The 16643-nt window shown below is 41.0% G+C and overlaps 1 protein-coding gene across 2 annotated transcripts in view; it reads left to right on the top strand.

The window, feature by feature from the left end:
• The window catches only part of LOC122790475 (zinc finger protein 521-like), a 3214752-nt gene that overhangs the window by 2269085 nt on the left and 929024 nt on the right, over nt 1–16643 (top strand). For both annotated transcript variants that reach the window (XM_044058016.1, XM_044058015.1), the window contains exon 26: nt 10734–10829. In XM_044058016.1, coding sequence (XP_043913951.1) covers nt 10734–10829 — 96 coding nt within the window. The remainder of the gene's footprint in view (nt 1–10733; nt 10830–16643) is intronic.

Below are 16643 nucleotides of genomic sequence, written 5' to 3'. Positions count from 1 at the left end.
TTTCATCATTTTGTCTTATTTTTCAAGCATATTGCTTATAAAAAAACTTTTTATATGTTAAGCAAAGAGCATTTCTTTGACAGTCACCTTTGTAAAAATAAGAGAACATATTTTAATTCCATAAATTATATAATAAGTGCACTTTTACACCCTATCACCCCAGGAGCTCATACCATATTAACATTAAACTTGCTTTTATCCAGCCTTTCATCACTTATTCATCCTGTAAAACCTGTATTTCTTATAACTAAAAAAGTACTTGTTTACTTTGGTATCTTCAACACGTACAACAGTCACTGAAAAGACTCCCCCCTTATTTAAGGGACAATGGGATATTCAAGCAGATTGCTTAACCTGCTGTCTCTTTTAGTCCCTGTTAGTTGATACAGCCTCAACAAATCAGAACCGCAGCTTTAAAAAGTAATCCACTCAACTGCTTTACCTCTTAGACTTGCTACTTTTCCGTACTGTTTTACTTTCACTTTGAAAACAAAGTTGAAAATCCTCTAGCTGGCTCTTAAATGATGTCACATCTGCCAGTGCTCTTGCTGTAGTTACAGGGACCTTTCCTCCCCCAAAGTGTCATAAGCACTGGCTGGTTTGCATGCTCTGTAGAAGAGCCAGTTGACCTCCCATGTTCTGATGTCAGAGCTGCCTTGCCCAGCCCCCTACACCCTATAAGGGTGAGCAAAAGTCTCACTTCTGTTGATTGTCTATAACAGATTTATGTGAAATCTTTTGAAGGAGTTGCCAGTTCTGGGGTTTGGGAAGCTGCATTTTTGAAGCCAGTAATCATTTTATGATAAATCTCTCTATCAAACTATAATGGCAAGTGCTAAGTAGCTGTCTTTGCTGGGCGTGCATGCATGGCAATAGCTGGGATTGCATCCATGTTTACATCTTTGTAGAGCAAAGGGGCACGTGTGTGTGTGTGTGTGTGTGTGTGTGAATGAATGCAAGCAAGGGGCAAATGTGTGTGTGTGTGTGTGTGTGTGTGTGTGTGTGTGTGTGTGAATGCAAGCTAGGGGCAAGTGTGTGTGTATGTTTATAGTGTATCATTTGTTAGCTATTTAACCAAACAGGAAGGAAAAATAAGTGGGAGTTTGATGCTTTGCAAAGCAGTGATTTTTCCCAGTGTTATGGAGCTTGGTTCTAAATTGGACAGGAGGAGGGCTACAAAAAAGTCTCCCACTGTAAGGAAGGAAAGGCTGACAAGAAAACAGTACATTAGTCTGGTCACCTGCTGTGAGCTGTCAATCACATGCAGATAATGGGTGAAATTACCCTTAGCTCTTTGACAGCTAGGGAAGATAGGTGTGAAGGGGAGGGGAGATAACTTGAAGAACTAGATTTCAGCTTTCACAAAATAAATCAAGTTAGCATTTCTAAGAAGCAAGAGCAATAAAATGCACATTTCAGTTCTGTTCTGTAGCATTTGCACTGCTTGTATTTGAAGTAGTCATTGAAAAAGGATAACATTTTAACCAAACGTAGGTGACTATAACACAGCAGAGAATGCCGACAGGAGCTTTAGGGAAAATTGGCTAACATGATGCACTTTTTTTTGGAGACAAACAGTGCAATTTGAGATACTTAGAGGCAGACTAAACGATCAGAATTATTTCAAGATGCCAGACCCCATGTGGTCAGTCATAAATTGTGTATAAAAATATTTAAAAAGCTCTAAATAGTCCCCGAGTGGTGTTAAAAATGTAGGAAACACCAAACCATGATGAAATAAACATGTGTTTTGAGCCTGTGGGTGCGGTTCTCCTTTAAAATACTCCAGTTACACACTACACAAAACTGCTTTACTATATAAGACATGCAGTGTGATGTTGTCGCTCGTGCTTTATTCTCACTTGTGTGTGATCTGATGCATCGGATCTGTCTTTGCCATTTTTCCAGCTTGAGGTCTTCAGCAAAGCTCGTGGGCCTTAATCTTTACCAGTTATGCATTCCCTTAGTTACCCTCAGATCTCATTTGCCGCATGACGAGGAGGTTCGTCAGCTATAGCTCTGGGCTAAGTACAGACTTTTTTCACTACTTTATTTTAGGATAAAGTTACCGTTCTCTCTAGTTTTTAATACCTTTAAATAACTTGCTTTTTTACTTTTTACCCAGCTGTTTCCCTTATTAGACATCCATTTAAATTATAGGGCATCCATCCAGGAACAGACGTTTTAGGTAGAGGACGTTACTGACTTTGTCTTATATATATTTCCTTTCTTCTTCTTCCCCTTTTTTTATATATATATATATATATATATATATATATATATATATATATATAAAATGTGGTAGTAGTAGTTTATCTCTGTTTTGTTCACCAGAGTTTAGAGTCTTTAGATACTGCTTCTGCATGTGTGTGTGTGAAGTCCATTTAAGTTAGAGGACTTGTTCTTTCTTAGCGTGACTGTTGTATTCTTGTCTCCTCTCTCTCTTTCTCCTTTCCTAATTGTGTCCCAAAAACAAGAAAGCAAACCTTTGGGCTTCAAGAAGTGCAAAAAATGCTTTAAGAAGATGCCCCTTAGCAATTCACACACTGGGTGTGTATTCTTTGGGCCTCTTCATATACAGAAGTCTTGTTCCATTGGCCACAACTTCAACCAGCGGGCATTAATGGAATGTACAAATAAACACATTTTGAAAGGCCTGTTAAAATTAGCTGTCTTAGAGGCTTTATCTCCCGATCCTTCAGAAAAACAACCAACTCGGAGACCTTCATTGGAGCCGAGGCAGAAGGCTCCAAAATTGACAGATCCAAAGGCTCTGTCAGAGCAGACATCTCCTCCTGGCTCCAAAACTCCTTCAGAGCGCGAAATTTCATTGGCGCCGACTACTTCCACTGAATGTAGGCATAGGAGCTGATCTCCTTCTATTGAGAAGATTTCTTCTCAGTTCCCTTCTCCACTGTTAGCTACATCAAGATCACCTTCCCTGTCCAGGAAGTCTACCAGGAATACGTCTGATGAAGATGTGGATAGGGTCATACAGAGACTTCTGAAAACACCCGCTTTGGCCAAACTTCTTTTGGATCCAAGCCCAGAGGAATCGGGTCAGACTCAAAGCCCTTCTTCTGTTACAGTTCCGCCTCTGATCCATCCCCCTACTTCGGATCTGGAGGCTTCCAATATCCAGGTTGTGTCGGTATCGGGTCCAGGACCCATACCTTTCTGAGATCCCACATCTGTCCTGAGTGTCTCTTTGCTTTCGAAGCAGATACTCCCTGGGAGCTGACACACCCCTGTCAGGTCCACAGAGACTTTTCACATCTCTTCAGATCTGTCTATGCCTCTGGGGCCCTCAGCATGGGTGCATTTGGCTCTTAGCTCTGCTTCAGAGCTGCTGTCTTCTGCTTCGGAGTTTCCTTTGGCTCTGACAGCATGTTTGTCAGATCTTAGGACTTCGGAGTGTGGAGGGGCCTGCCTTTGGGGCAGTGAGGAGGGCTTGGACTACTTCGCTGTCTGGGATGCAATATGTTTTGGTTCTTCCTCCCCCTTTAGGTGAGATGTCTTCGTCTTTTCACGGGCCCTCTCCACAGGTCTGCGGAGACATTAGGCCTCAGGATGTACCTCAGGGTATTGCCACTTCTTTCAGAACTTTTCCAGAGTATCCCACTGTAGAGGTCCCTTGGAATCTTAGAGGAAGGCATCTTGACTCACCAGAAGAGTCTATCAAATCTGACACCGACCTCAATGAAGCAGTAGGGTCCCCTGATCATCTCCTGAAGATGTCTCTTTTGGAGACATCCTAGAAATATTAAAACAGAGAGGTGATTGGCAGCCCTCCACCCCTTAGGCTGAGGAGTCAGTCTTCCTGAAGACTTTGCATCTCTCCCATCAACTTCTTGGGTTACTCCTCCTCTCAACGAGCTTGTCGAATTAATCTCCTGAAAGGCTTGGGAGACCCCAGTCACGATAGATCCCACTCTTAGGAGGCCAAATAAATACATCACTGCCCCAAAAGATAAAAGTTTTCTAACAAGGGTATAGGGGTTGATGAAATGGTCGTGACAGCAGCCACTAGGAAGGGACACTCTGAGAGAAGTACCTTTATCCATCCTTCTAGTAAGGACTCTCTAGGGCTATGGATAGGTATGGGAAGAGTGTCTTCTCATTAGTGACCTTTACTTTGCAGTCTCTGAATTCTCACTCACTTCACTAGACTGCAGAGGGACCTGATTAAAGAATTATCAGACTCCCTCCAAGGGGCTGTAGCTGATGCAGTGGCAGGGAAAGTCGGTGCTCAGCTTGCTGCTTTGAACTCAAGTTGCTAACTCGTCCATGAGACTCCTTTTTTATGCAGCAGATGAAAGGAGTAGGGCAGCAGGCTCCGGTATCTCTCTTAGGAGGTAGATTTGGATGAGTCTTTGCGATTTTGTGGAACCCTTTAAGTCTTCCTTCATTAACGCACCTTTTGATGGCTCCTCTCTTTTTGGAAAGTGAAGGAAACGCTGACCAGGTGAGAACAAGAGGGAAAGACCTGGTCTGCCTTTGGAGTGCATTTTTCTACTCCTACTAGACCCTTTCCCAAGGGTCAAAAAGGTAGTGGGAAAATTTGGTTCAGAAATTCTTAAGAGGTCTTACCAGGACACACAAGGTGAAAGTTCCCCCAGAGGCAGAGGTGAGAATCAATAATGAAGATGCTGCCCTAGTGGCAGAGGAGTACCACAAAAATCAAGGCTCCAGAGAATCTTTCTTTGGGAGACCTTTCCAGTGCTCCTGAAGGAGTGCCCGATTTCTAGCCTCTGGAGGCAGTCGGGGGCAATTGTCCTTGCACCAAGAAACCTGGCTAAAGATAAACAACACATGGGTGCAGGACATAATATCCAGAGGATACATCATCCCCTTTTCCCTTCCTATCTCTAGCAACAAGTGATTTCAGATGTTCCACCCAGTGAAAAGGAATAAGCGACTATAGAAATGTGAAAGTTGTTAACAAAAAGAGTCATCCCAGAAGTCCCCTCAGACCAGAGAGGATCCGGAACTTACTCAAAATTATTTTTAGTTCTGAAGAGAACAGGGGACTGGAGGTCCGTTTTGGATCTCAGCAGTTTGAACAAATCAGTAAAGAAGACCAAGTTCCGGATGGTGACACTGCAGTAGATACTTCCATTTTTGGAAAAAGACAATTCAATGTGCTCTGTAGGACTTCAGGACTCACACTACCATATTCAAATAGACAGGCGGCCCAGGAGATTCTTGAGCTTCTGGCTAGGAGCCAGTCACTTCCAGTTTTGAGCTCTACCATTTGGTCTCACTACAGCCCCAGATTGCTCAGCAAATTTGTGGCAGTAGTAGTGGTTCACCTGGGACCCATAGGATTCCTTGTGTTTTCATACCAGGACAACTGGATCATAACTACTCCGACCAGGCTTTATCTACTCCAGTCAAGGAATTATGTCCTTCAACTTTGCTCGTCTCTAGGCATTATTGTCAGTTATGAAAAAAGTGCACTAGAACCATCGCAAGCTTTACTGTTCAGAGGAGCAGAGATAAACACCACCACTCAGATAGCAGTACTTCCACAAGAAAGGGTAGATGACCTCTGTCATTTTGTCAAATTTCTAGTAAAGAAATCCAAAACCACCACAGAAGTAGTTCTCCAGGTCCTAGGGAAAAATGGCTGTATCCGTCATACTAACATGTCTCCGCATGAGGGTTCTCCAGTGGATGCTGTTTGCTCATTGGTTAATCTCAGCACTTCCAATGTCTCACAAGATCATGATAACCAATGCCTGCAAAAAAGATCTCCAGTGGTGGATTCACTTACTTTTCAGTACCTAGAGGCCATCCTTTCATTCCTCCTCAATCTCTGGCCACGGTGACCATGGCATTTTTCTCAGGAAGACATTTCAAGACATCTGGGGAAGATCACAAGGCTCACTTGCATATAAATGTCCTAGAGATGAGAGCAGTGCTTTTAGCGTTGCAAGCATTCCAGGACTTTCTTCCTCTGGGAATGATAGCAATCCAAATGGACAACATGTCTATGATATGGTATATAAACAGACAAGGGGGGGACCCTCATCATACCCACTTAGTCGAGAAGCTGTCAGGGTCTGGCATTGGGCAATATCCTTCAACCACTTTCTAATAGCAATGCATATCCCGGGGAAATCTAGCTTCATTGTGGACAAGCTGAGCAGAGCCATTCTATGGCCGTACGAGTATTCCCTCAGTCAGAAAGTTACGGAACTGATCTTTAGCAAATGGGGCCAGCCTTGCTGTGACCTTTTTGCATTACCCTTAAATGCCAGATGCAGCAACTACCTTGCCCTGATCCCTCCTACAGGGAGTCAGCAAGGGATGCACTTGTTCATGATTGGCCCCTGGGAATTCTTTATACTTTTCCCACATTTCTTCTAATTCTAAAGTTTCTACAGAAAGCGAGTGTGTTGGTGACTACCATTATCCTAATTGATCCCTGCTGGTCTCGTCAAATTTGTTTCCCCTTTCGCCTTTCTTCAGCCTCATCTTCAAGAAGAACCCTGGATTCTGGACCCAGTTCTGGACCTTCCGACACACCTGTCGGGAATGGTTCATCCCAACCTAAACACACTGAAGTTGACAGCTTGGCTGCTCCAGTTTCCCTAATTGCCAGGTTTTCATCCCTCTCCTCCCCAGTCAAGCATATTATATTATCATCTCATAAAACATCTACTCGAAAACTTTACAAAAGCAAATGGAAGAAGTATGGACAAACTGTAAAAAAAAAAAAAAAATAGACCCTTTTACAGTACCAGTTCATTCTGTTGTACAATTTCTGTTAGAGATTTTCAGTGATGGAGCAGCGGCAGCTTCAGCTGAAGTTCAACTATCTGCAATCTCTAATTTTCATATAGGAGAAAATGACCGTCCTATCCGGTCGCACAGACTTTGCAGAGCTTTTTTGAAGGCCACTGTTATGTCAGCACCTTCGTATAAATATCCATTGCCCCCTTGGGATCTCAATTTCTAATATTATATTTCCTCCCTTTGAGCCCTCAGCCACATGTGACTTGAAATCTCTCTCCTGGAAAACTGTTGGTGGCTATTACTTCAACCAGAAGGGTATCTGAGTTGCAAGAGTAGTCCACAAATCCACCATATCTAATCTTTCACAAAGGTAGGGTGGTGTTACGCACTAATCCATCCTTTCTACCTAAGGTTGTCACAGAAAATACTCTTAACCTATCTAAAGACCTTCCAGTTTTCTTTCCCAACTTCCAAAATAAAGGAGAGTATTCCTTGCATCTCCTAGATGTTCACAGACAATTACATTTCTATTTACACATAACTTGGGAATTCAGAAAATCAGATCAGCTTTTTTTCTCATATTCTGACACAGGGAAAGGTCATCCGGTTTCAAATGTCACATTATCTAGATGGCTATCAGTATATATATCCCAAATTTACAATTCTAAAAACAGAGCCCTCCCAAATGTTGTTAAAGCACATTCCACTAGATCTGTGGCCACGTCTGCAGCTTTTCAGGCAAAACTACCACTGGATAGTATCTGTGCTCCAGCTACTTGGGCAAAATCTCATACCTTTATTACTCATTACATAGTGGATCAGGCCTCTAGGAGTAGAACCTCTTTTGGTTCTGTGGGTCTGAGGAATAGTTTCCCATGAGCCACCCAAGAGTTCAATTGCCTGGGACGCAGTCCCACAAGTGAGAATAAAGGCGAGATTGACAACATTGCATAAATAAGTTATGTTCTTACCATAACGTTCCATGTGTATTGTCCATCTTGTCCTTTATTCTCACAACCCTCTCTCCTTCCCCCTGCCTATACTCCTAGTAGACTGGATAACATATACCCTTTCAGTCTGGTTCTAATTTATAGTAGTATGTGTGTATATATATCTAAAATATATATATATATATATATATATATATATATGTGTGTGTGTGTGTGTGTGTGTGTATATATATATATATATATATATATATATATATATATATATATATATATGGGTCTACTTCATAAGATCGTCAGACCATTTGATCGACAGCTCATTTGGTCGACAACCAGTATTCAAGGCACTTAACAGGGATTTGCTCCCCTCCCCAGTGTTTTGCAACCCTGGATTTGATATATATAGTTGGGGGGGCACAACCCCCCCCTCCTATTTTCGTTTAAAATGTGTAGTTTTTCTTGTATTTTCATGCTTTTAAACGAAAATAGGTGGGAGGGCTTCGCCCCCTACACCCCCCCCCCAATGTGGTAGGCTGTGCCCTCCACACCCCCCAACTATATATAACAACTCCAGGGTCGCACAACATTGGGGAGGGGGGCAAATCCCTGTTAAGTGCATTGAATACTGGTTGTCAAACAAATGAACGTCGATCAAATGGTCTATCATATGAAGTAGACCCATATAGATATATATATATATATATATATATATATATATATATATATATATATATATATATATATATTTCTCAGGAAATTGCTACTCCATAAGTTCTTCTCCATGTGCTACTGGGGGGGGGGGGGCAAACAAGATCTGAGGTAACTAAGGGAAAGCATTATGGGTAAAGATTGAGGCCCACAAGCTTTGCTGAAGACCTCGAACTGGAGAACTGGCTGAGACAGATCTGACACATCCGTTCTGACCCACAAGTAAGAATAAGGGACGGAGATAGACAACACGCATGGAACGTTATGGTAAGAACAACTTTTTTTTTTATATTTTAAATCATTTTATACAAATACTTATAATAATAAAAATCATCTTGTATATTGTTTCTTTTTTCCTCTGTGTCCTCCTAAACATTAATGGCATATGATTGGGTCTATGCTTTATTATCCACCCAAAGTTTAACAAAGTCATCTCTATCGCCCGTCACTGGGCTCTGGTTCAAATCCTTGGTACACTGATTCTCCTAGTAATATACTGTGCTTTTTTCTGTGTCTCAAGAATTTTCCTTTGGAACATTGGAAAAGGTTTTACTGGGAAAATCTCTTAGTTTTTTTTTGTCAAAAGAATGGGAAGCAGAGTCCCTTTCAGTTTGCTGGCTCAGGTTTTGTTAGGTACACTTTTATTTCCTCCTTAGCCTGTTTTGCGTCCGAATATGTCCTTGATCATCAAAGAAAAAAAAAATCTAAAGACAGCTGGCTATAGCAGCTTGAATTTGATAACTGCCTTTTGACATTCCCTGATTGCTGAGATAAATTTGCTTCTCTTTTGCATGGTGTACAGTGTATAATCATTTTCCACAAATACTCTGCTGTCTCCAGTTTTTATACCTCTCTTCTGTCACAATTTTGTCAGGATCAAGTCTTTCTATTTGTAGAATTGCATCTTTACTAATACAGGTCTTGTCTTCTTTCTCATAGGCAAAGTTTGGAGCATACACTCGCTGTGCCTGTCAGTTAACAAATCCTGCTGTAGAATACTGGTCCAGTTGCTTATTTGTGTTTTATAAAATTCATAAAATCTGTTCCCTCAAATTTCTGTTGTACAGAAGAAAATCTCAGATTTTCTTTGTGCACAGTCTTTTAACACTATCATTTAAAAAAAAATCTTGTAGAGAAGTCTCAGACAGCCTTTTATTAATTTAATCTCCTAATTTTTGCAGTTTATCAGTTCATCCGAATATCTAGTTAAAGCTTCTATTTTTCTAGCCTTTAGTTTTTTTGAGTTGACGTGTGCTCCTTCATTGTTTCTTTTATTTTAATCACCTCTGAGTACATTTGGTATATTTTTTCCTCTATAAATTACTGGAACCCATCTTGTGCATGAAAGATTAAGCTTGAACTGCTTTTTGTTGAACAACTGCAGAATTCTTCCCAGCCAGTATTTTCAGGTTGCCCTTTCTGAAATTTCTGTCAGTTTCTCTAAATTTCTTCTTTGCTGGCATCCAGACAATGTACTTACTAGACAGAAAATGAATTTTACTGAAGATGACAGTATTACTGGCTCTTTTCTCTAGAGTTTCTTTTTTCACACAGGAAGCACTGAAATTAATCTGCTGATCAGTGTGCAGCCATCTTGGAAGTCCTAGCCTTGGTGGTCTTTATCTGTGTCCTACTATCTAATACTTGTGTCTGCCACTATGTTAATTTCTCTTTCTCTTGAAGGAAAGCTGTTTACATTTTTACATGACAGTAAATCCAAGCCTGTTGTGTGCTGAACTAGGTGTACACTGTGTAACAACATCTGCATGTCCACTTAGCCAGACATGAAGAAAGTGCTTACATAAGGGACATTTTCCATCATTCTGAACATTACATCATAATTTATCTATTACTCTTCTGTATTAGAGGCCTATATAAAGATTACTCTGTCTAGATTAGTTCTCTTAGTTATGAATCTTGAATGCAATGGATAAATTGTTTTAAATTATCCATTATAAAGCTATGCCTAGAATAGGAAGTTTAGTGTCAAAATATTGTGTTGTGTGTCTTTGATTTATTAAAAGTCCTTGATTATGAAAATTTATTTTTTTAGTGTATCATATCAAACTGTAATATTTGTAAGCTGTTATTCCTTACAGTAGTTTATTGGGTCTAAGAGTCTAGCATAGCTGTAGCTTAAAAGTTACTAGAATTTGGAAACTTGCCTGCAATAAAAAGTGGAATGCGAATGTGGTGCAACACTGGCTCTTCTTTCATTGTAAAAACCCATTTGACATTTTGATCTGTGCAGAAGTGAATGATTTTCTTAGAGACAGAATACTATATCTGTGGTGCTGTATGCAGTGCTCTGCTGAGTAATAATCTTTGATATTGCAGGAACAGTTACAGAAAATGTATCTTATGCTGATCTTGTACAGAACAGAACAGAAAATGAGCATGAGTTTATCACAGCAGCTGCTCTGCAACCTCTAGGTAAGGAAAACATTTTGCATTTCTTTGACAGATACGTGACAGTTACATGTGAATATGGTATTAGTTTTAAGCCTGGCTTTGGAAAGGAAATTGGGTGTATAAGGAAATGGGTGCATGCATTTTATTTAAAATATTTAGTGCCTTGTTACATAATTTCGCTTTTTTAATGTCATTGTATTGAGTTAATGGAGTAGTATTTCCTAAGATAGTTTCAGTTAGCAGGTCTTAGCATGTAAACTGTTAAGGGATTGGAATACAGTCTTACATAAACAAGCTTCTAGCAACACTAAGATGCAGCTGTAATTAAGATAGTCCGTTCAGTTAAAACACAGGGTAATCTGTGTTCCTGTTCTGTTATTTCCTCCCACAGTGCTTGTATGAGTCGTTACCATATCCAAACAGTACCAGTCTGTGGTCTGTAATGACATATGATTTGTTAGTAATGGATATACCAAAGTTCATCATTCGATCACTTTTGCAGTAGCCTAAGCTGTATGGGCCATACCTTGCCATTGATCAGCAGTTAGATCTCCAAAACCTAAGAACCTTTTGCTGTTAAATTATCAACAAGTCTCTTTCTCTCTCTCTCTGCTGCAACTTTGAAGGATTTAATAGCCAACTCTCACTTCCCATAGTTTGGCAGTTAAATAACCTGTTCAGGAATTTTTCATTTTGGGAGAATTTGGTGCTATGAGTTAGTTAGAGCATGTGTTTGTGTTGGTTGTCAGCTTTTACTTAGGGTCCTACTTTATTATCCAGGAAAAAGAAAGCACTACTAAGCCTCTACTACCGGCTTATCTGTCACTTTGTTTAGGTAGAATGATGGATCTGGGTCCCCTGTCCTCAGACGTTCCCTTCAAGATCAGTTTGCCTTGACCTTCCATGGGTGATGCTGCTGTGCCCAGATTGGAGTATTCTGATCATCCATCAGTTTCTCTTGGTCTTTTCTGGTGTTGCTTGGGAAGCCATTAAGGAAGGAGAGGCAGGCATGTCTTCCGGAACCACTCAGCTGTCTGCATCAGACAAGGAAGAACCACGCTTGCTGGCACTGGAAGAGAGGATGGATGATGATGCTTTTTGGGACTGCACTGAGGAGTGTGGTTCCCAGAGAAAGGACCATTCTTCAGGGAGCTTTTTCTCAGTTGGTTTCCACAGAAAAAGAAGCATAAATTTAGCATTTTTTCTTCTCTTGTGTCCCGTTTAGGTAAAGCAAACAAATATGATTGTCTGGGTTTTGCTAAAGGTTTATTTAAGGCCTTTCATTCTTTACAGTCTGGGTTTTCCCTTCATGTAAGAAGAAAAGGATATTCTCTCTCAAGGTTCTGATTCTTGGTATGTGGGACAAGAATTAGGATTATGACTTGGAGGAAAGTTTTTTTTTTGTCTTGTTAAATTTCCCACATGAAGAATTGTCTCTAGCTGATACTATTGCCAGGATGACGAGTCATTTCATTGGGAACAAAAACAAATGCTAGAGTCCCAGCAAAGAAGATATGATTTGCTGTAGTTTGATTCCTTTTTTTTTTTTTTGTGGCTGTTTCACAATTTCCCGCTGTTTTGACAGCCTTAAAGGATAATCTTACTTGGCAGCCATCCGTTTACCTATAAGGTTCCCCATTCCTACTTTTTTTTAACAAACCCTATGTCAGTCCCTGCAGTTTTTTCTGTCAAAACCATCTTCTGCCAAGCAACATGGCAGCTAACCCTATTCCACCTTAGCTTTCAGAATATTGAATTGTCAGGCTCGCATATTTGCTTTCATTTGAAAATATGAAAAAGTTATTTGCTGATCTTCCTTCTTCAGACTATAAGATAATCCTAAAGTCTTTACCTTCTTCTGTGCTTTAGGTTATTAAATACATGATGAAATGTTCTTATGACACTGTTGATGCTATTTCAGGAGTAGCTGCCACTGGATCAATGGTGAGAAGATTTCCCTGGCTGCATTCTCAGCATTTACTAGAATATGTGAAAGCGGAGTTCTTGAATGCTTCCTTGAATAAAGATGCATTATTGGACAATCTTTTAGTGAAATCTTTTAAAAGATCTGATGAAATGGGAAAGTTAATTCGAGTATTATTCAGAATTTGAAACCCTCCGTACCCAATTATGTTAGAAACTTTTCTTCCAAATCAGGATCCTTTTAGAGAAGACAGAATAAGCAATCCCAATAAAGTACTGCAAAACAGTCTTACAAAATACAGTGTCAGAGAGATTCAAAAAGAAGGGATGATCTTCCCAAATCTGAGGATAATCTAGAAATGCAGATTGACTGTATACCCCATCTTGTTTTTTACACTTCTCACCCTTTTAAATCTAATAAGGTTTTCTCCATAGGTTCATAGGTAGGTACTAGGCTATCGGCCCAAGGGCCTACGTAAGCCTAGCCATCAAGGTACCATAGCTTACGCCACCCAAGAAAGTTATTTCCTGTGCCACTGTCCAGCAGAGACACAGAAATGATCCCCGGGGTGTATTTCATATTTCCCATCCACTCATCAAGAATTTTCTTGAAGAGTGCTAATCAAGAACTTTGCTTGACATAGATGGGTAGCTTGTTCCAGAGTATAGGAAGTCTCTGGGACAGGAATCTGTCCCTCCAGCGTGTCCTGTTTATTGTGGTGGCAAAGTTTAGGTCCCTAGAGCATGTAGCTTGGAGGGATTGGGATTTCTTTAGGTGTAGCATGTCCAACAGCTCTGGGTTTGACATAGCTTTATATGTTCGGCAGAGATCACCTTGGAGAAGGCGATGTGCTATGGAGTAAAGCTGGAGTTTTTTGAGGCGGTCAGTGTAGGGCATTTGTTTGAGGCCAGTAATCCTCTTTGTGAGGTACTTCTCTGGCCTTTCCAGCTGCTGCAGATGTCTTGTGAGGTACATTCCAAAAGGGGCGTTGTACTCTATAATGGGTCTAATGAGTGATGAGTAGAGGGGAACTATGACTTCTTTTTTCCTGGATGAGAACCCTTTTATGATGAGTTGTGCCACGTAGAAGGACTTCCTGACTACTGTGGCAGTGTGACTATCAAGGGAGAGACTGCTGTCTACCTGGGTCCCAGGGTCTCTTATCACACATTCGGTGTTAAGTAAATTGCTGCCTATGTGGTAGTTCATGGGTACAGAGTTTTTACCAAAGGGGATGACACTGCACTTTTTGGCATTGAGCTTGAGGCCATGGCTGTGACACCAGGCATCTGTGTCATTGAGGCCCTTCTGTAGGATGTCCACATCATTTGGGGACTTGACTATGGCTCCTAGTTTGCAGTCATCTGCAAACTTTGTCAGCTAGAGGCCTTCTGTGTTAGCCTGTACTTCAGAGAAGTAGGTACCAAACAGGAGAGGTCCCAGGACGGAACCCAGTGGCACTCTACTTGTCACTGCCTTGAGGTCAGATTTGGAGTCTGCAACGTTTACAGTGTGGGTTCTGTAAGGGAGCCAGTTGGCAACCCATCTTGTGACGTAGGGCTTTATACTTAGTTTAGTGAATTTAGCTATAATTCCAGAATGGGAGATGGTGTCGAAAGCCTTGGCGAAGTCAAGATAGGCTGTGTGAACCACCTTACCCACATCCACGGCTTTGGTGACTGCCTCAAAGAAGTTGATCAGGTTCAGGAGGCATGATCTGCCTTTCACAAACCCGAACTGGGTGGGATCCAGAGTTTGGAGGTTACCAATGTCTTTCTTTGAGTTCCATGACCAGGCTTGTCAGGCTAATAGGTCAATAATTCCCGGGATCAGTGGTGGCTCCCCCTTTGTGGAGTGGGATAACTGTTGCTGTGTGCCATTCAGTGGGCACAAAGCCTGATGCGAGGCTATTCTTGAACATGGTGCTTAAGTGGGGTGCCAGTTAGTTCTGAAGTTCGTGTAAAACGCAGCCTGGGATGTTGTCCGGTCCCATGGATGCTGTGTTTTTGGCTTTAGAGAGTGTAGCTTTTACCTGCGTAGTTGTGATTACAGGGACTCTGCATTCTTCCTGTATAGATATGGGCCCTTTAGGGGGTGAGAGGGGGTTAAAGTTAGCACTAAACCGATCTGCAAGGATGTTGGCAATATCAGTTGGTTCTGTAATTTTCGTGCCTTTGTGCTATAACTCAGAGCACATCTGGGTGTTGCCATCTAGATTCTAGACATAGCTATAGAATGCTTTGTGGTTGTCATTGGATTTAGTGGCGATTTTGTTTTTGTAGCTAGCTTTGGAGGATCCTGTAAGGGATCTCAGCTTCTTACTGAGGCTGACCAGGGAGCTCCTCCACTCATGGGATTTTACTCTCTTTTGCAACAGTTTCTTCCTTCTGTTGTACAGTTTGTTTATGGCAGGGGACCACCAGATTGGTTTCCATTTTTTGGAGGATAGCGTCTTGGTTCTGTTTGGGATAGCACAATCCATCCACTCGTGTAAGTGCTTATAGAGTGCATTTGTGTAGGATTCAGCAGTTGTAACTGTATTGTCCATCTGCATGGGTGTCATGAAGTTAACCACTTCTGTCTTAAGAAGCATGAAGTTGTCTTTGGAGAATTTTTTTACTGTGGTTTCCTTAATTAATGTCACCTGGGCTCTCAGACTCAATGAAAGACTGTAGCTAGCAGTGGGATTCCCTTCCTACATCCTCAATTCAAATGAGGTTCTTCTACATTCATTAAATCAATCTTCCCTGTTTCCTCTTATTCTGGATCAAATACTGCCTCATGGGGTATAACGCCTGTTCATCCAGATCATGTAGAGAAAGGTTTTTATTCAATAATTTTTTTCTGTTGCCACAGAAAGAGGGAACCTGGAGACCTGCCCTAGACCTTTTTCAAATCTTCACATCAAGATTCCAAAATTCAAAATGCTTTCTCTACAGTCTCTGTTACCCACAATTCCACCTTCATTTTTTTTTAAGTATTACTGGATTTAAAAGATGCTTATCATATCCCATTTCATAAATATTTCAGAAGATTTTTCAGATTTTTTGTCTGGTTTGCATTCTCAGTTTTCTGCCTTAGTTTTTGGATTGTCCACAGCTCTGAGTATTTGTAAAGTACCTGGATCCTGTAGTAAACCAATTATAGGTTACTGGAAATTCATGTTTTTTTCATATTTAGATGATTGCCTTATTTTTATAGACTCTTTTATCAGTTGTCAGGAATCTCTCTCTTGGGTAAAATACCTTTTTCAGTCTGAGATTTTAAGTGAACCTAGAAGAGTCCTCTCCAATTCTATCTCACATGATAATATTTTGGGATGTCTCTTGCATATTTCCCTCATGATGGATTTTCTTCCTTTGGACGAAGTGGAATTTTGCAAGGAACATTTTCTGACATTTTCCAACTAGAATCTGCCAGAGGATATCTCAGACTTTTATGTTTTATGGCTTTAGTGGCTCTTCTAACTATTCTGGACCCAGCACCAGCATACCCTATCCTTTTAGATCCTGGTGCTGGGTATTGTTAGAAGGGAGATGGGTGAATCAGTTGTCCCCTCAATATAGCCCTCCCTTTTTTCCTTTCTAGCCCCTACTCTCTGTAACCACAAATGCCTCAGACTTCTTTTGGAGAGCTGTATTCAAAGGGATGGAAGTCCAGGGGCAGTGGAACCAGCAGGACACATTGGAGCTCTTAAATGTGTAAGTATGGCACTATTAAATGCTGTCATATCCCTAAACCATCTTTGGATTCCAGGCTGTTTACAGACAACACCACAGTGATATAGTACTTAAACAGGGTTGCACCATATCTTGCTCTCCTTGCAGAATAAGACTGGAACCAAGGTAGACGCCACTAATAAATGAAACAGACCATGGTAAACAGCTCTATGTCCAAGACCACACCACAAA

This window comes from Protopterus annectens, chromosome 16.part0, assembly GCF_019279795.1.
Source record: "Protopterus annectens isolate FY-2018-M chromosome 16.part0, PAN1.0, whole genome shotgun sequence".
In the NCBI taxonomy this organism is placed as follows: Eukaryota; Metazoa; Chordata; order Ceratodontiformes; family Protopteridae; genus Protopterus; species Protopterus annectens.
This window is presented reverse-complemented; position numbering and strand designations above follow the sequence as displayed.